At 36.2% G+C, this 18,091-nt stretch overlaps 2 protein-coding genes, 1 long non-coding RNA gene and 1 other non-coding gene across 5 annotated transcripts; 2 read left to right on the forward strand and 2 right to left on the reverse strand.

Moving 5' to 3' along the window:
* Nucleotides 1-349: 349 nt before the first annotated feature.
* LOC130509518 (uncharacterized) lies at nt 350-4,094 on the reverse strand. The gene is made up of 2 exons (XR_008943526.1): nt 838-4,094; nt 350-675 (listed from the first exon to the last, which is right to left on the reverse strand). It is a non-coding gene; the product is annotated as an uncharacterized LOC130509518 (long non-coding RNA).
* Nucleotides 4,095-5,244: 1,150 nt separating this feature from the next.
* Nucleotides 5,245-5,318, forward strand: TRNAI-AAU (transfer RNA isoleucine (anticodon AAU)). The gene has a single exon. It is a non-coding gene; the product is annotated as a tRNA-Ile (tRNA).
* Nucleotides 5,319-5,548: 230 nt separating this feature from the next.
* Nucleotides 5,549-16,226, forward strand: LOC108843791 (callose synthase 7). The gene is made up of 39 exons (XM_018616993.2): nt 5,549-6,155; nt 6,330-6,430; nt 6,570-6,661; nt 6,762-6,849; nt 6,935-7,045; nt 7,134-7,286; nt 7,383-7,472; nt 7,553-7,644; nt 7,744-7,867; nt 8,427-8,561; nt 8,649-8,725; nt 8,810-8,900; nt 8,981-9,103; nt 9,181-9,298; nt 9,389-9,773; nt 9,903-9,963; nt 10,150-10,231; nt 10,313-10,362; nt 10,430-10,516; nt 10,664-10,768; nt 10,863-10,957; nt 11,051-11,132; nt 11,212-11,375; nt 11,499-11,622; nt 11,726-11,829; nt 11,969-12,077; nt 12,172-12,323; nt 12,465-12,574; nt 12,662-12,781; nt 12,877-12,942; nt 13,023-13,200; nt 13,296-13,407; nt 13,481-13,603; nt 13,684-13,802; nt 13,919-14,002; nt 14,180-14,292; nt 14,385-15,463; nt 15,578-15,763; nt 15,871-16,226. The coding sequence occupies exons 1-39, from the start codon at nt 5,921-5,923 to the stop codon at nt 16,117-16,119; spliced, it is 5,769 nt and encodes a 1,922-aa protein (XP_018472495.1). The 5' UTR covers nt 5,549-5,920; the 3' UTR covers nt 16,120-16,226.
* A 21-nt stretch (nt 16,227-16,247) lies between these two features.
* On the reverse strand, nt 16,248-17,840 carry LOC108844061 (uncharacterized). 2 transcript variants are annotated; one of them, XR_008943521.1, is made up of 3 exons: nt 17,501-17,569; nt 17,126-17,198; nt 16,248-16,575 (listed from the first exon to the last, which is right to left on the reverse strand). XR_008943521.1 is itself a non-coding variant. In XM_018617265.2 (3 exons), exons 2-3 carry the CDS (start codon nt 17,583-17,585, stop codon nt 17,122-17,124), a joined length of 162 nt encoding a protein of 53 aa, XP_018472767.1. In that variant the 5' UTR covers nt 17,586-17,600; nt 17,687-17,840. The 2 variants fall into 2 exon arrangements, 1 of the variants encoding a protein (XP_018472767.1); XM_018617265.2 differs by lacking the exon at nt 16,248-16,575 and adding an exon at nt 17,687-17,840 and having other exon boundaries at nt 17,122-17,198; nt 17,501-17,600.
* Nucleotides 17,841-18,091: the final 251 nt, after the last annotated feature.

An 18,091-nucleotide genomic window follows, 5' to 3' on the forward strand; every position in this document is an offset into this window, starting at 1 on the left:
GCCGCATTTCCTCGTAAAATCCTCGCGGGCTTTCCTCGTAAAAACCACGCGATGCATTCGTCGTTACTTACACGTAATTTCCTTGGAAGAAATCCTCGTAAATTTGATGTAACTTCCTTGCAATATATTCCTCGTAAACTCCACGTAGATTCCTTGAAAAGCTTTCCTCGTAAATACCTCGTAAAATATTCCTCGTAAATTCCTCGGTTAGCTTTCGACGTAAATAACTCGTATAATGCGAATTTTCGAATTAATAAATAATATTGATAAATTTAATAATTATTAATTTAATTTAGTAAAAATATTTATATATTTGTGGTTTATAAATAAATTTTAAATAAAATTCAAATGCAACAAAATATTTTATATATAAATAAGTTTTGGATTTTATAATACATAAACCGAAAAAAACTAAGGCCCGTTCATCGCCTCGTAGAATTCCTTGCTCCTCCTCGTCATGTGTGCCCGATGACTCGTCTGGAATGAGATTTTGTTGTTTCATGTTCCTCAATAAAGTTTCCCATTCCGGATTTGTGGCCGCTATAACGTCGATGAAGGCCTCGAGTCCACTCACACGGAACCGCCGGCACCTGAAGAAGAACCTGGAGAGTCTAACTGACTACCAGACTCACCGAACATGTCTCTGTAGTGAGCAGTAAGCATGTTCTTGCGAACCTGCAAAAATATATTTTTTGAGTTTATGATCAGCAATAATAAAAAATCTATCATCAATAATTTAAAAATCTATCTAACGAACATAAATTCCATAAACCTATCTAAATTCCCTAAACTAACCACCTAATATACTAAACTAATTATGGGGAGCGAGGAAATTACCATTTCGAAGGAGAGAGGAATGGGAGAGGAGTTGGAGAGGAAATGGAGAGGAATTGGAGAGGAAGTTGGGACGAATGGAGATTGTGAGGTTTGGGTTGTATATATAACTTACGAAGGCGTCGCAATTTTCTTGTAGATTTACGAAGAATTAATGAGGCCCGTCTTTTATTTCCTCGTAAAATCCTCGTAAACTTACGAGGAAATTGCGAGGCCCGTCCTAAATCCAACGACGAATAAGCGAGGCCCGTCTTTCTGGTCCTCGTAAATGCCTCGTAAATTACGAGTTTTTAACGAGGTAAATTTCTAAACCTCTAAAATCAGAAACCCCAAACCCCAAACCCTAAACCCCATCTTTCTTATATTCTACTTCATATATTACAAACATATCTTCCTTTTAACCTCAATATCTTCTTAACATTTCAAAACTCAAAATTTAAAACCACAATTCTTTAACTTCTAATATCAATCTCTTCTTTCTAATATAAACTTATACAAAATCAAATTATTTATTTAAATTTTCTATTTTGCAACAAAAATATAATCTTTTGAAGATTTGAAAATATAATCTTCTTAACATTTCAAAACTCAAATTTTAAAACCACAATTCTTTAACTTCTAATATCAATCTCTTTTTTCTAATATAAACTTATACAAAATCAAATTATTTATTTTGAAACAAAAATATAATCTTTTGAAGATTTGAAAATATAATCTTTTGAAAATTATAAAATTATTAATGGGGTTTGGAGTTTGGGATTTAGACAAAATAGAAGAAAGATGGAGTTTGGGGTTTATGGTTTAGGGGTTTAGACAAAATATCTCGTTAAAACCTCGTAAACCCACGAGGAAATTACGAGGAAATAAAAGACGGGCCTCGGTAATTCCACGTAAGCTTACGAGGCATATACGACGATTTCGTCTTACGTGGAATTAACGAGGCTCGCATTTTTTTTTTCCGTTGTTATTTCCTCGTTAACTACGAGGAATTAACGAGGTATGCTTTCTAAACGCCGAAAATCTAAAATCCCAAACCACAAACACCATCTTTCTTATCTTCTACTCTTCATTCCAAATTTCAAAACTCAAAATTTAAAACCACAATTCTTTAACTTCTAATATCAATCTCTTCTTTCTAATATAAACTTATACAAAATCAAATTATTTATTTTGCAACAAAATTATAATCTTTTGAAGGTTTGAAAATATAATCTTTTGAAAATTATAAAATTATTAATGGGGTTTGGAGTTTGGGATTTAGACAAAATAGAAGAAAGATGGGGTTTGGGGTTGGTTTAGGGGTTTAGACAAAATATCTCGTTAAAACCTCGTAAACCTACGAGGAAATTACGAGGAAATAAAAGACGGGTCTCGGTAATTCCACGTAAGCTTACGAGGCCTTTACGACGATTTCATCTTACGTGGAATTAACGAGGTTCACATTTTTTTTTGTCGTTATTTCCTCGTTAACTACGAGGAATCAACAAGGTATGCTTTCTAAACGCCTAAAATCTAAAACCCCAAACCACAAACACCATCTTTCTTATCTTCTACTCTTCATTCCAAATTTCAAAACTCAAAATTTAAAACCACAATTCTTTAACTTCTAATATCAATCTCTTCTTTCTAATATAAACTTATACAAAGTCAAATTATTTATTTTGCAACAAAAATATAATCTTTTGAAGATTTGAAAATATAATCTTTTGAAAATTATAAAATTATTAATGGGATTTGGAGTTTGGGCTTTAGACGAAATAGAAGAAAGATGGGGTTTGGGGTTTAGGGTTTAGGGGTTTAGACAAAATATCTCGTTAAAACCTCGTAAATCCACGAGGAAATTACAAGGAAATAAACGACGGGCCTCGGTAATTCCACGTAAGCTTACGAGGCCTTTACGACGATTTCGTCTTACGTGGAATTAACGAGGCTCGCATTTTTTTTCATCGTTATTTCCTCGTTAACTACGAGGAACTAACGAGGTATGCTTTCTAAACGCCTAAAATCTAAAACCCCAAACCACAAACACCATCTTTCTTATCTTCTACTCTTCATTCCAAATTTCAAAACTCAAAATTTAAAACCACAATTCTTTAACTTCTAATATCAATCTCTTCTTTCTAATATAAACTTATACAAAATCAAATTATTTATTTTGCAACAAAAATACAATCTTTTGAAGATTTGAAAATATAATCTTTTGAAAATTATAAAATTATTAATGGGGTTTGGAGTTTGGGATTTAGACAAAATAGAAGAAAGATAGGGTTTGGGGTTTAGGGTTTAGGGGTTTAGACAAAATATCTCGTTAAAACCTCGTAAACCCACGAGGAAATTACGAGGAAATAAACAACGGGCCTCGGTAATTCCACGTAAGCTTACGAGGCCTTTACGACGATTTCGTCTTACGTGGAATTAACGAGGCTCGCATTTTTTTTTTCATCGTTATTTCCTCGTTAAATACGAGGAATTAACAAGGTATGCTTTCTAAACGCTTAAAATCTAAAACCCCAAACCACAAACACCATCTTTCTTATCTTCTACTCTTCATTCCAAACCTCAAACCTCAATATTGGTGTGTTTAAAATGATGTTGAAACTTCCATATTTATAGAAATTTTTTGAATCTGGTAGTTGAAGTTTTGCGAGGAATTTGCGAGGAATAGGTAGGTAGCAAAAAAAAATGTGCTTTAGTATTCCTTGTTAAAATCACGTAAAACATTTCCTCGTAAAGAAGACGTGAATTTACGTTGTGTTTACGAGGAAACTCTATTTCCTCATTTCCTCGTAAAGATGATGCAAGCTTTACGTGGTTTTAACGAGGAAAGAGAATTTCCTCGTTAAAACCACGTAACTTTACGTTGTTTTAACGAGGAAATGTTTTCTTCGTTACTTTACGAGGAAATAACGACGTTTTGTTCTTTCTTTGTAGTTTCCTCGTAAAGTCGGCGTAATTTTACGAGGATTTTATTTCCTCGTTAATTTTCCTCGCCAAAGTGTTGTTTTCTTGTAGTGGATGGTCATAAAGCACTGAGTTACCTATCTCCCTTAATTAACTTAGTATGTCATACTACAACATGTAGCATCTTAAAGTATAACTATAATTGTCGACTTAGTTTTGGAACTTGTATTGGCCCGAAACATGGATAGAATATATTATTCATGATGAGTGTTTGTTCGGCCATGCTAATCTTTAACTTGTAGACACGAATTTTAGTCGCGCCGCGCAATAATAAGCTCAGAAAAGTCAAAGCAGCTGAGACAGAATTCTAACGTTAAGAAAGTTGATTTGTCCATAAACATCTAACTCGAGGGATGAGTTTTTTTTCAGATCGTCAGGTTTAAGTCTTCAGATCCTACTATCAAGACCATCTTTTAGTACGTGCAAGCGGAGCAGTCGAACAGGATCCAAAATTTTAGAAGGTCCATAATTTAAGTAATAGTTATAATTTTATAAATTTAAAAGCATATATTTATAAAATATAAGATTATCTATATTTGAATTTAATAATTTTCATAGTTATAACCAATAAATATAAATTACAATTCTTTATTTTGTTTCTATAACCAACTAAAAATGCAATAAATTAGGAAGTTATTAGTATTTCTGTCACTTATATATTTTGGAAAGTAAGAAATAGTTGTTGATGTGTGTTTAAATATTCAATTGTAGTATAGAAAGTCAATATTTTAATTTGATTATGTTTAGGAAAAAAATATTAATAAGTGATTATAGATAGGGAAAAAAATATATATTTTCTTCACTGTTTTTTTAAAAAAAAATAGCAAACACAAAGCAAAAAAAAAATCTAGTCTACAATTTTTGTAGACAAGAAAAAAGAGTGCCTTGTCTTTTTGTCTAACTAGTATCTAGATTTTGTTACTCTATTATATTTATAGATTATAATTTCTAATTTGGATATAATAAACGTAAAAAAAAAATTGAAAAACTAAAAGAATGACTAGAAAAATGATCAAATTTGATGATTTGATCGATGATTTTGCATTAAAACCCAGAAAATAGTGTTATTTAGATATAAAATAATTAAATTGATGTATTTATTTTATATTATAATGATATTTTGTAAAAAAATCTAAATTATTTTAGATTACTAAAAAATGTCTTTTTTGAACAGGGTCCGTATAAAGTTTGAGACGGTACTGCCTACTATGACTACTATTAAACAGTTGGATGTAGTACAGCATATAGAATAGTTTGGCATATAAAGCAACAAAACATGCATGCGTATCATCATCATTCACGATCTACGATACGAAAGATCTACGATATGAAAAAAGGGTAAGCACAAATGAGTGTCATTTTCACATAGCAGCTAGGAGTTCAAAATATCTCACAAAGAAAAGGTTGTCAGTTTGTTGATTTGTTATAATGATTCAAGATAAGCAACGAGGCCCATTAGCTCAGTTGGTTAGAGCGTCGTGCTAATAACGCGAAGGTCGCAGGTTCGAAACCTGCATGGGCCATTAATGTTTTAGGCCATCAATCATTTTTTTTAATTCTAAACACTATTTCTGATTCTTTTAAATGCCCAAATCACAAAATTTTCTGTTGGATATACGAATCCCTTGGTCGAAAAACCCATGGGCCAGTAGTCAGCCCAACTAAAAAGTGGTCCAATTGGTAGAATATTATAACGGCACGTTGTTAATTTGGTGAACAGGTAAAAACATCACGTAGTCTAGATTCCTTCGTAGCCGTTCCCTTTCTCCACTTTCAGTCGCCACTCCCACTTCTCCGAGAAGCAAATCCTTTCCCGGGAAAAAAAAAACAATTCCCAGAAAACCTCGAGAAGGGAGAGAGAGAATAAGTGATTCGAGGAGCTTCAACCACACAAAAACCTAAGTCATTAGTTATATATTTAATAGAAAAAGTCACAGCTAAAAAAGTTCCTCTTTCGTTCGTTCGCATTCTTTTCTTCCTCGTAGAGCAATCGCATTACCTTAAACCCCACTCAACGAATCCGATCCGATCTCTGTTTCGGCCTCTTCACCTTTTCCTCTGCACATATAAAACATGGGAAGAAATGTCACAATCATCGGAGAGGGATTGATAGTCGTAATCATCGATGGCGAGTACCAGCAGCGGAGGAAGAGGAGAGGATGGGAGGCCGCCGCAGATGCAACCCGTTCGGTCTCTATCTCGGAGGATGACGCGAGCAGGGACGATGATGATTGATCATGCTAACGAAGATGAGAATGTAGTTGACAGCGAGCTTGTGCCTTCTTCTCTTGCTTCCATAGCTCCCGTTCTTCGAGTGGCTAATGAGATCGAGGGTCATAACCCGCGTGTTGCTTACCTCTGTATGATTCTCTCTTTAGTAATATATAAAAGTTTTTAGGCTTGTAAATCCATAACAAACTTAAAAACAATTAAATATGCAACTCGTCATCTATAGTAAGGGATTTTGAGAAGCAGTGTGGTTTTTGTGGACGATGACAATGTCATTGTTTATCTGTTTCACTCACTCAATATAGGTCGTTTCCACGCCTTTGAGAAGGCTCATAGAATGGATCCAACATCAAGTGGACGTGGTGTTCGTCAGTTCAAGACCTATCTATTGCACAACTTAGAAAAGGTATATAGCTTGTTTAGCTTTGTGTTTGTTCTGGCTTTGCGATTTATCTGGATATGATTTTTATTATGTGAAGTCCTCCAACGTTTGGTTATACCTTGAGATAGTAGTTCATGTAATTTTGTTTGTTTGTTTGTTATAGGAGGAACCAACGAGCGACCCGAAAGAAATTCAGAACTACTATCAGAAGTTCTACGAGGATAATATACAAAGAGGAGAAGGGAAAAAGACACCGTGAGTATCTCTTACTTCTTAACATTTAGTAACCATTACATGAGAAACGAAAGATGATGTCTACTAACTCTTTTGCTTCTATCGGTTTTTGTCATTGTAGGGAGGAGATGGCTAAGCTTTACCAGATGGCTACGGTCTTGTATGATGTTCTAAAGACTGTTGTTCCTCCAGGAAGAATAGACGAAAAGGTTGATTAGTGTTCCCCTGAATAGGATAATCGTGGCACTTTGATTTTTTCTTCTTTCTTATTCTGTTGTTGTTGTTGGAATGTAGACCCACAGGTATGCTAAAGAAGTTGAAAGAAAGAAGGATCACTATGAGCACTACAATATTCTTCCTTTGGACGCTGGAGGGGCAAAAACCGCTATAATGGAGCTCCCTGAGGTTGCTGAATGTGCAAAATTTTCTTACTCCACTTGCCCATTATTTTAGTCACTCTGAGCTCTTACCGATGTTTGTCATTAAAATGTAGATTAAGGTGGCAGTTCGGGCCGTCTCTAATGTGGAAAATCTTCCTCAGCCAAGACTCCCTTCATCCTCTACTAATCCCGACCAAGTGGAAAGGGAAGAAACCAGATCTTTCAATGATGTTCTCGAGTGGCTGGCTTTGGTTTTTGGTTTTCAGGTATAAGTTTCTTTCTTGCTATGTTTTAGTCTTTAGTTTTTTTTTTATTTGATGAACAGTTGCATGACTAAGCATCCTATTTTTTCATGGTGAAAGAGAGGAAATGTAGCTAATCAGAGGGAGCATCTCATACTGCTACTTGCCAACGTTGATGTGCGAAAGAGGGATCTCGAGAATTATAACGAGGTAAAATGTGTACTCTATAACATAGCTTCCTTTTTGAAGAGTATAATACATACAAGTTACTAACTTCAAATGAATTTTAGCTAAAGCCTAGCACCGTGAGGAAGTTGATGGACAAGTATTTCAAGAATTACAGGTCATGGTGCAAGTATTTGCGGTGTGAATCATATCTCAGGTATCATATTGACCTTCCATTGGATAAATAGAGTTCTTAACGCTCCTAGGACTTAAAAAATCTTGCGTTTCTATTGGTGAATGGTTTTTTTGTTGGCAGATTTCCTCCAGGTTGCAATGAACAACAGCTGAGCCTTGTGTACATTGGCCTTTATCTTCTCATATGGGGTGAAGCATCGAATATCCGATTCATGCCTGAATCCCTTTGTTACATATTTCACAAGGTAGGTTCTTTTAGCTCAACGATTCGTCTTTCCTCTTGTGTGTTTCTGTGATGAACTTTGAACTCAAGGTCCCATTTCAACTGAGGTATCAACGTAATGCTAGTTTTTGGTTTTGCCTACTATGCTTTTGTTTCTTATGAAAATCTTGAAAAGAAACTTTCTGTTAAGCTCTATAATTACTAATGCCTTGGGATCCAACATGCTGATTAAGATCAAGCACTAACATTCTCTTGGCGAGTTCAAAATTCAAATTAGTAAGAATTTTATTTGAGGTGAAAAACTACAGAAATATAATCACGTACGTTATTGGGTGAGTATTGAGTTCCAAGGAAACAAGAATAATAAATTTCTCTAGATGTGTATTTAGTCGTCTTTGTATTTTCTGTGATTTTGTTGGTGATTATCTGATATACAAAAATGTTGTGAAGTGTTGTGATGATGCTTACATATGTGAAAAACTTACCTGATATTCTATAAGGGAAAAACCTTGTTCTTATACTGTTATTATGTAAAATGTTGTATAACCACGTGTTTTTCTTTGAAAAATCTTCTTGTGAAGATGGCGAATGAAGTCCATGGAATTCTGTTTTCCAATGTATACCCTGTAACGGGGGAGACATATGAAGCAGGTGCACCTGACGATGAGGCATTCTTAAGGAATGTTATAACTCCAATCTACCAGGTCTTACGCAAGGTATGTAATTTTCTGTTCCAGTTTTTTTTTTCCTTTCTTTCCTCAAGTATTAGTTCACTAAGAAGAGCAGGTCACTTTGGGAAATAGGAAGTTAAGAGAAACAAAATGGGGAAGGCAAGCCATTCTAAATGGAGAAACTATGATGATCTTAACGAGTACTTTTGGTGAGTTAGTTAAATCAGCTCGATCAGGTGTTATATGTTTTAGTCAAGTGTTGTTATTTGAGAAGATTCAATTTACCGTTTTAGGGATAAGAGGTGTTTTAGGCTGGGTTGGCCGATGAAACCTGAGGCAGATTTTTTCATCCACTCTGATGAGATCTCACCACATCCAAATGAGGTGTTAATTTTGCTTATTTATTACTGCATAAGCACTATAATTTTGGTTATGAAGGTTACCAATGTATTTTTTTGTTGCAGAGACGAGACCAAGTTCCCCATGGAAAGAGGAAACCGAAAACTAATTTTGTTGAAGCTCGCACGTTTTGGAATCTCTATCGAAGTTTCGACCGTTTGTGGATGTTCCTTGTGCTGTCTCTACAAGTAGGATTTAAATTAAAAGTCTCACTCTCCTCCTTCTCTGTTGGATAAAATATATGTAGTAATTCTATTTTTATCAGACTATGATGATAATTGCATGGAGCTCGTCAGGATCTATTCTTGCCATATTCGAGGAGGATGTATTTAAAAATGTCTTGACCATTTTCATTACTTCAGCTTTTCTCAATCTTCTACAAGGTAATTTTAATTCTGTTTCATTTGACAACATTCATTCGCTGTATATTTATACCATATTGGCTTAATCATTTGTTCTTCTATGAAATGCAGCGACATTGGATGTAATTCTTAGTTTTGGTGCTTGGAAGAGCCTAAAGTTTTCTCAGATTTTACGGTTCATCACAAAATTTTTAATGGCAGCCATGTGGGCCATCGTATTGCCAATTGCGTATTCGAAGTCGGTGCAGAATCCAACTGGACTAATTAAGTTCTTCAGTGGTTGGATTCAGAGTTGGCCTCACCAGACATTATACAACTATGCTATTGCGTTATATGTCTTGCCAAATATTTTGGCCGCTGTGTTTTTCTTACTTCCACCTCTGCGAAGAATCATGGAACGATCAAATATGCGGGTTGTCACGCTTATCATGTGGTGGGCTCAGCCAAAGTTGTATGTTGGCAGAGGAATGCATGAAGAGATGTTTGCACTTTTCAAGTAAGAAATATGATGTTATCCATTTCTGTGAATACACTATTTTATTGTTGTACACTGTGTGCGCGATAACATTTGTTACAATTTTGTTATGCTTCCATGATTAATTTTGTTCAATTCATCTTGTCTTAGGTATACATTCTTTTGGGTCATGCTATTACTTAGCAAGCTCGCGTTCAGCTACTATGTGGAGGTGAATTAGCTAATTTAGCTTCAGATTTATAACTCATATTTTTTCCTACTAATGAATGTTTACTTTTTAATATTACTCACACTTACTTTCCTAATCATTCACAGTCCTAGCTAGCATCTAAAATTTTCTACAAGCATCTTTTTACTGCAGTTATAACATGTACTTTTATTGATGTTGCCTGGACAGATATTACCACTTGTCAAACCAACGAAGTTAATATGGGATATGAGTGGCTTAGATTATAAATGGCATGAGTTCTTTCCAAATGGTAGTGATCCTTACTCATAGTATGCTTATTTACTGCTATTAACGTCTTTCAATTCTAGACAATGTTGATATGTAAATGCAGCCACTCATAACATTGGTGTCATTATCTCCATATGGGGTCCCATTGTCTTGGTAAGTAATTTTTATTAATTAAATTGGTAAGAGCATTTCTAATCCCCTGAAACTCGACTCATTTTAGGTTTATTTTATGGATACACAAATATGGTATGCCATATTCTCCACTCTATTTGGTGGGATTTATGGAGCTTTCAGTCATCTTGGGGAGGTAATTCTTTCTTTTTTAAATTATTTTGTTAGTATGCAAAAATTATAAACCAAAAACTTATCTGGTCATGTGATGAAATTTTTCTGATTCCCAAAGTTAAAACCCAACATGCTACATTGTGATTCTCAATTTTTTTTTCATTTGCAGATACGTACACTTGGAATGTTGCGGTCCAGATTTAGATTTGTTCCCTCTGCTTTCTGTTCTAAGCTTACACCATCACCTCCAGGCCGTCCAAAGAGAAAGCACTTGGTATTAATCATAAATATAAATTTTAAGTGAGAAGAAAGTATACGCCAGGTATTTTCATTTTATGGGTGACAGATGTAACATTTGAGTAATGCAGGACGAACAAGTGAACGAAAATGACATTGCGAGGTTCTCACAGATGTGGAATAAGTTCATATATACTATGCGGGATGAGGATCTGATCAGCGATAGGTTTGGGACTATTTCTATAATATAAACTAATCATACTAATTCCCTAAGTTTGTTTCTAAATATACTTGTGTTCTTTGCTTCTTTGATGTATAGGGAAAGAGATTTGCTACTTGTACCTTCGTCGTCTGGAGATGTTACTGTTGTGCAATGGCCTCCTTTCTTGCTTGCTAGCAAAGTATTAATACAGATCTCTCTGCTTCATTTTTGCCCCAACCACTCCCTCTGCTTAATGAACTGTTCTCTTTTGGTGTCAGATTCCCATAGCATTGGACATGGCTAAAGATTTCAAGGGAAAAGAGGACGCTGAATTATTCAAGAAGATTAAAAGTGAATACTATATGTATTACGCAGTGGTTGAAGCTTATGAATCGATGAGGGACGTAATATATGGTCTTCTTGAAGATGAATCTGATAAACGGTACGAATTTTCTTTATCTTTTCAGTATTAGATTGTACCAACATTCAGATTTATGCATTTTCAATATATTCCAAACTGGCTGAGTACTAACTATACACGACTACTTTCTCCCAATCTATATAGGATTGTAAGGGAGATTTGTTTTGAGATTGATGATAGCATTCAACAACATAGATTCTTGAGTGCATTCCGGATGACTGGTATGCCTTTACTCAGTGATAAGCTAGAGAAGTTCTTAAAAATCCTGGTAACGTGAATATATTTTCTTCTTTCTTTCAATACTATCACTTACTTTTCTTTTGTGTTTTTATTATTTCTTCCTACTAATTGACATCTGGTCGTGCTCACAGCTGAGTGATTATGCGGAAGATGAAACTTACAAGTCTCAGATAATCAATGTTCTCCAAGATATTATTGAGATCATCACGCAGGATGTTATGGTTAAGGGTCACGAGTAAGTCTTGATCGTTTGGCTCATTTTTTCTATGCAAGAAAAGCTCCTCGTTTTTTTTTCTCTAGTTTTTAACAATCCATAAGGTTTAAACTTCACTATGAAATATTCAGGTAACATGCTTTTGTCTTTATACCTGTAGGATCCTTGAGAGGGCTCATTATCAGAGTGGTGATATTGAAAGCGAGAAAAAAGAACAAAGGTTTGAAAAGATAAATCTTGGTAGTCAGGACGACTCTTGGAGAGAAAAGGTATTTTTTTTTCTTCTGTTTTCTCTGTTCTAATGTGAACAATCAGCCATGTGTCTGTTTTTTAAGATCTCATTCATTCAATCTTACGTTGTAGGTTGTAAGACTTTTGTTACTTGTGACCGTTAAAGAATCTGCAATCAATATCCCTCAAAGTATTGAAGCTCGTCGTCGTATGACATTCTTCGCAAATTCCTTGTTCATGAATATGCCAGATGCTCCTCGAGTTCGTGACATGCTATCATTTAGGTACATGTTTTAGCTTAACTAATGGTAAATCAAAGTGATAGTGGTCCTAGACAAGATCTATGTCTACTTCTTTATCTTCTGTTTCTCAGTTGGTTCAAGGGACCAAGTAACATTTGTTTTTTTTTTCACATTTGTATATAGTGTCTTAACTCCTTATTACAAAGAAGATGTTCTCTATTCAGAGGAAGAACTGAACAAAGAGAACGAAGATGGAATATCTATTTTGTTCTACCTACAGAGAATATATCCTGGTGAGCGTCTCTATCTGGTGATTTTGTACTACGTCTTTGTAACAAAGTTTTCAAGTTTACGGAATGGAAATGTTTTGTGTTACACAGAGGAATGGTCAAATTTTTCCGAACGTGTCAATGATCCTAAACGAACCTTTTCTGAGAAAGACAAGGCAGATCAACTCCGTGAGTGGGTATCTTATAGAGGCCAGACCCTTTCTAGGACAGGTATACTATCAGAATGTTGTAGGATTTTTTTTACTTGTATGTATGTGTTTATGCGGTCGCTAATGTACTGAAAAAAATCTTTACTACTCTGCTAGTTAGGGGAATGATGTACTACAGAATGGCTCTCGAACTTCAATGTTTCCAGGAATACACAGAATATGGTTTGTATTTCCTCCAAACTTAATGTTACTTGAGATAAGTTTTTTTTTATTGGTTTTAAGAACTATTTTTCATCTTGCAGCTGCGCATGATGGCTACCTTCCCTCAGCATCAAATGAAGAGTTTATGATCCGCGCACGAGCTCTTGCGGATCTAAAATTCACATATGTCGTGTCATGCCAGGTCTACGGGAACCAGAAAAAGTCGAGTGAGGGCAGGGATCGAAGCTGTTACAATAACATTTTACAACTCATGCTAAAGTAAGAAAGTTGTCACTTCTTTTTGGAATCAAAACCTTCATGCTTCTTCTTCTACCTTAGTTTTAAAATTCAGTTTTATACGTTAATTTTTTTAGGTATCCATCCTTGCGTGTTGCCTATATAGATGAAAGGGAGGAGACAATCAATAAAAAATCACAGAAAGTTTTCTACTCAGTTCTGCTCAAAGGATGTAACAAACTAGATGAGGTATATAACAACAAGCAAATTTGTTGTATTGTGGTAATTTCTTACGTAATTAGTCTTGTTCTTGGTTTTTTAGGAAATATATCGTATCAAACTTCCCGGCAATCCAACTGAAATTGGCGAAGGAAAACCTGAGAATCAGAACCATGCCATCATTTTCACTCGCGGTGAAGCACTTCAGACCATAGACATGAACCAGGTAAGCTTTCGTCTCTCTACCCCTCAACCAGTTTGTTGATTCAAAAACTATGCTGTCTCATTCCATTTTTCGCATTTCAGGACAACTACTTTGAAGAGACTTTTAAAATGAGAAACGTGCTACAAGAATTTGATGAAGGTCGTCGTGGCAAGAGGAATCCTACAATTTTGGGTCTTCGTGAACACATATTTACTGGAAGGTATGAAGATTATCTATACCTTTGGTCGTTCTTGATGTTAATGCATATGTCTCCTCATATTTTTACACTGTTGTTTTCTTAATCTTTCTTATCTTATTTTTTTGTGACTCCCACAGTGTTTCATCACTTGCTTGGTTCATGTCAAATCAAGAAACAAGTTTCGTTACCATTGGCCAACGTGTTCTGGCAAATCCTCTGAGGTATTATCTTATCTTGTGACTAGGGAAAGATCCTTGATACGCTTTCTTTTGTAGCTTCAAATCTAACTTCAAAAGTAGTTGCAGTCTCTGTCTGCATCATCGAATCTTAAAGATTATCGTAGATAACTAAATCTTCTTTTTTTAGAAAAACACGACTAACTCACGTGTCTTTTTCAGGGTACGTTTCCATTATGGCCATCCAGATATATTTGATAGAATCTTCCACATCACAAGGGGAGGCATTAGCAAGGCTTCAAAGATAATAAACTTAAGCGAAGATATCTTTGCAGGTAGAGAGAACGGTTCTTGCTGACAAACCGTTTAACTTTCTTCTTCTTCTTCTTTTTTTTTTGTGGATGGCTAAAACATGGTAACAAAACAGGGTACAATTCAACTCTTCGTGGGGGTTACATCACACATCACGAGTATATCCAAGCAGGGAAAGGGCGCGACGTAGGGATGAATCAGGTTTCGGTTTTCGAAGCCAAAGTTGCGAATGGTAATGGGGAGCAAACACTAAGTCGTGACGTTTACCGACTTGGACGTCGTTTTGATTTTTACAGGATGCTCTCCTTCTACTTCACCACTGTTGGTTTCTACTTCAGTAGTATGGTAACAGTTCTCACAGTATATGTCTTTCTCTATGGGCGTCTTTACCTGGTACTGAGCGGATTAGAAAAAGAGATTCTGCAAAGCGCAACTGTGCATCAGTCCAAAGCTCTCGAGGAGGCGCTAGCAGCTCAATCTGTTTTCCAGTTAGGTTTTCTGATGGTTCTACCGATGGTCATGGAGATCGGCCTGGAGAAAGGGTTCCGCACGGCCTTGGGCGATTTCATCATAATGCAGCTTCAGCTCGCCTCTGTTTTCTTCACGTTTCAGCTTGGAACTAAAGCTCATTACTTCGGGAGGACGATCTTGCATGGAGGTTCCAAGTACAGAGCAACCGGTCGTGGGTTTGTCGTTTTCCACGCCAAGTTTGCGGATAACTATAGACTATACTCGAGAAGCCATTTCGTCAAGGGACTTGAGCTGGTCATGCTGCTGATAGTTTACCAAGTTTATGGAAACTCGTACCGTAGCTCGAGTCTTTATATATACATCACGTTTTCGATGTGGTTCCTGGTGACTTCTTGGTTGTTCGCTCCGTTTATATTCAACCCGTCTGGATTCGAGTGGCAGAAGACGGTGGACGACTGGACTGACTGGAAAAGATGGATGGGGAACCGAGGGGGGATTGGGATCGTTGTTGAGAAGAGTTGGGAGTCATGGTGGGAATCAGAGCAAGAACATCTCAAGCACACAAACTTGAGAGGAAGGGTTCTCGAGATACTTCTCGCTCTGCGTTTCCTCCTTTACCAGTATGGGATTGTGTACCACCTCAACGTCGCTCACCGCGACACAACACTTCTGTCTTATGGACTCTCTTGGGGAGTCTTGTTGTCAGTTCTTCTCGTCCTGAAGGTAAAAGGCTCTGAATAACAAATCTATATTCAGAGAGTGGGTTTGGTTTGGTTTTGTTTTCTCAGAGACAAGATAGTGATGGTTGTTTTGTTTTGTTTTAATCATTTTTGACAGATGGTATCGATGGGTAGAAGGAAATTCGGTACAGATTTTCAAGTTATGTTCAGGATTCTCAAGGCGCTACTCTTCCTCGGTTTCTTGTCAGTCATGACTGTATTGTTTGTAGTCTGCGGCCTCACCATTACAGATGTATGCGCTTCATTCCTCGCTTTCTTGCCTACCGGCTGGGCCATTCTTCTTGTAAGTTAGTTACCACACACAACTTTTACCTACCTGCACAAGAGTCTTTTTTTCCTTTGATGAATGAGAATGAGGTTTGTTAAACTGTTGCCTAATGTTTTTTGAAGATCGGGCAAGCGCTGCGTGGCGTGCTCAAGGGACTAGGATTCTGGGACTCGATAAAAGAGCTAGGGAGAGCGTACGAGTACATAATGGGGCTTTTGATATTCATGCCCATTGCAGTCTTATCTTGGTTCCCGTTTGTGTCTGAGTTCCAAACCAGACTGCTGTTTAACCAAGCCTTCAGCCGTGGTCTCCAGATCTCTATGATTCTTGCCGGAAAGAAAGACAAAGAGACACCTGCCCCCTCCAAGTAGACAGCCCTTCGTATTCTTTGATCTTCATTCTTTTTTATTCAGTTGTTGTTCTTGTTAGTATATTGAATCAGTCTTTTAAGATCATAGAAAAATGTTTGTTTTACAGAGTAAGCCTTTTGTTATCGAAGTGATGAAAATGATAAGTAGTATTCACTAGTTACAAAACACCACAATCATTTTTAGCATTGGTTTGGCAATGTTTCAAAGAGATTGGGAAATACAACAGAAAGGCTTGCGATCTAATGCGTCTGTAAATAAGTTGTGTTAATTCCAAAAAAACATGGTAACAAATGACACAGAGACAATTTTTGAACAGTCTTCGGTGATGTCGAACTTTGGAGGAAAGCCAACAGAATCAGAGGTGAAGAAGCAGCATATAGGTTTTGTTACGTCTTAGAAATTTGAAACCAAACGTGGTAAAGCCTTGGGTGGTTCCATGATTTTCATGCCAGATGCCTGTAACACAAGGATAAACGAATGCACTTAAGCTGTGATTGCAAAATAGAAAAGTATCAAGAAAGACCGTCAAATGATTCTCAGAACAGCCTAATATGAAATATATATATATATATATATATATATATATATATATATATATATATATATATATGTTTAACACTGTTGTGTTGAATAATTAAATTTAAAAAGAATTCAGCGTTGTTCAAAAAAAAAAAAGAATTCAGCATCCAAAGCTGTGGATATCAAGGTATGAAGTATATATCTCCACCCCCAACAATATGCATAAGAGAAAGCGAAGGAAGGCAGTGATGGAGTTACCTTTCTGTACTGCAAAATTTCTAGGGAGACATAAACTACGAAAAGCATGAGAAAACCCATGGATCTTTGTTTCATTGGTTCAAGTTGAGGTCACAAAAAACATACTGCAATTCAACACTCTGTTCTTTGAAATACACTAATTTAAACCGTATGAGATAAGCCTACACGAAGCGCTAAGCAAAAAACCAAGAAACCTAGAGGCGTGCACAACTTTAAAGAAGTTGTTTACCTCTTGAAGAGCTCTGAAAAGTAGCGTGTACCGTTGTAAGCTACGAACCACATCAAGACTACCACCAAACCATCTGGAATAAAGGTTGAGGAAAGCCAAAGCAGAGATCTAACAAACATTTCCGGGAAATGATTTCCCCACCAAACTGATTTTTTTTCCCAATCAGAGCTATAAGTATAACTTATCAACTTTAATCTCGAAATACACTATTCAGCAAAAAAACCTATTTAATGCCACGCCATATATTGATGTGAAAAAATCAAAAAAAAACTTGCATATCTTCCCTAACGATCCAAGAGTATCATCATTCTCAAACTAAATTTTAAGCAGAAGACCAGATCTCTCAAGAGAGAAGCAGAGAGAAAAAAAGGATACTGAAGAGGTATCGTTCCCACCAATCAAGCATGTAGAGACCGAAGGTGACATTGTAAAGGTAGATTTTGCGTTGTACCCAGTTCATATCTGATCCACTTCCCTAACAAAAACACACACACACACACAGAGATTTACAAATCTGGATTCAATTATGGGAAAATAACTCATCCAAGTTTCAAAATTTACCACGCAAAATCCTACAGAAAACGTGATCCGAGATCTACAAAGATGGTATCGTTTCTAACTTTCAGAGTCTCAAGTACCGTAGAGAGAAATCAAAATTGGACGGAGACATCAAAGCTGGAAAAGTCTGTCTTTTGGTTCCGACTTCCGACCAGGTTTCTTAAGTTAGGTAATACCGGTTAAGTATAACCAGTTCGTTAATTCCGGTTATGTGAGACTAACCGTTTCTCATCTCTACCTTGTGTTCTCTCTCTTATCCACGCGCGCGTGTGTTTTTTTGCTTTGTAATAAGAGAGAAATCAAAATTGGACGGAGACATCAAAGCTGGAAAAGTCTGCGTCTTTCCGACCACAACGGTTTCTTTTAAGTTTACGTAATACCGGTTTAGTGTAACCTTTTTTTTTGAAA

This window comes from Raphanus sativus, chromosome 1 (genome assembly GCF_000801105.2).
Source record: "Raphanus sativus cultivar WK10039 chromosome 1, ASM80110v3, whole genome shotgun sequence".
NCBI lineage: Eukaryota > Viridiplantae > Streptophyta > Magnoliopsida > Brassicales > Brassicaceae > Raphanus > Raphanus sativus.

What these genes read in the sequence shown, in the direction of transcription:
- LOC108843791 (XM_018616993.2), top strand. Translation starts at nt 5,921, where the DNA reads ATGGCGAGTACCAGCAGCGGAGGAAGAGGAGAGGATGGGAGGCCGCCG. An exon ending in CCCGCGTGTTGCTTACCTCT is followed by an intron (nt 6,156 to 6,329) that starts GTATGATTCTCT and finishes CACTCAATATAG; the next exon opens with GTCGTTTCCACGCCTTTGAG. An exon ending in AGACCATAGACATGAACCAG is followed by an intron (nt 13,604 to 13,683) that starts GTAAGCTTTCGT and finishes TTCGCATTTCAG; the next exon opens with GACAACTACTTTGAAGAGAC.
- LOC108844061 (XM_018617265.2), bottom strand. Translation starts at nt 17,585, where the DNA reads ATGAACTGGGTACAACGCAAAATCTACCTTTACAATGTCACCTTCGGT. An exon ending in GTGGGAACGATACCTCTTCA is followed by an intron (nt 17,199 to 17,500) that starts GTATCCTTTTTT and finishes CCTTTATTCCAG; the next exon opens with ATGGTTTGGTGGTAGTCTTG.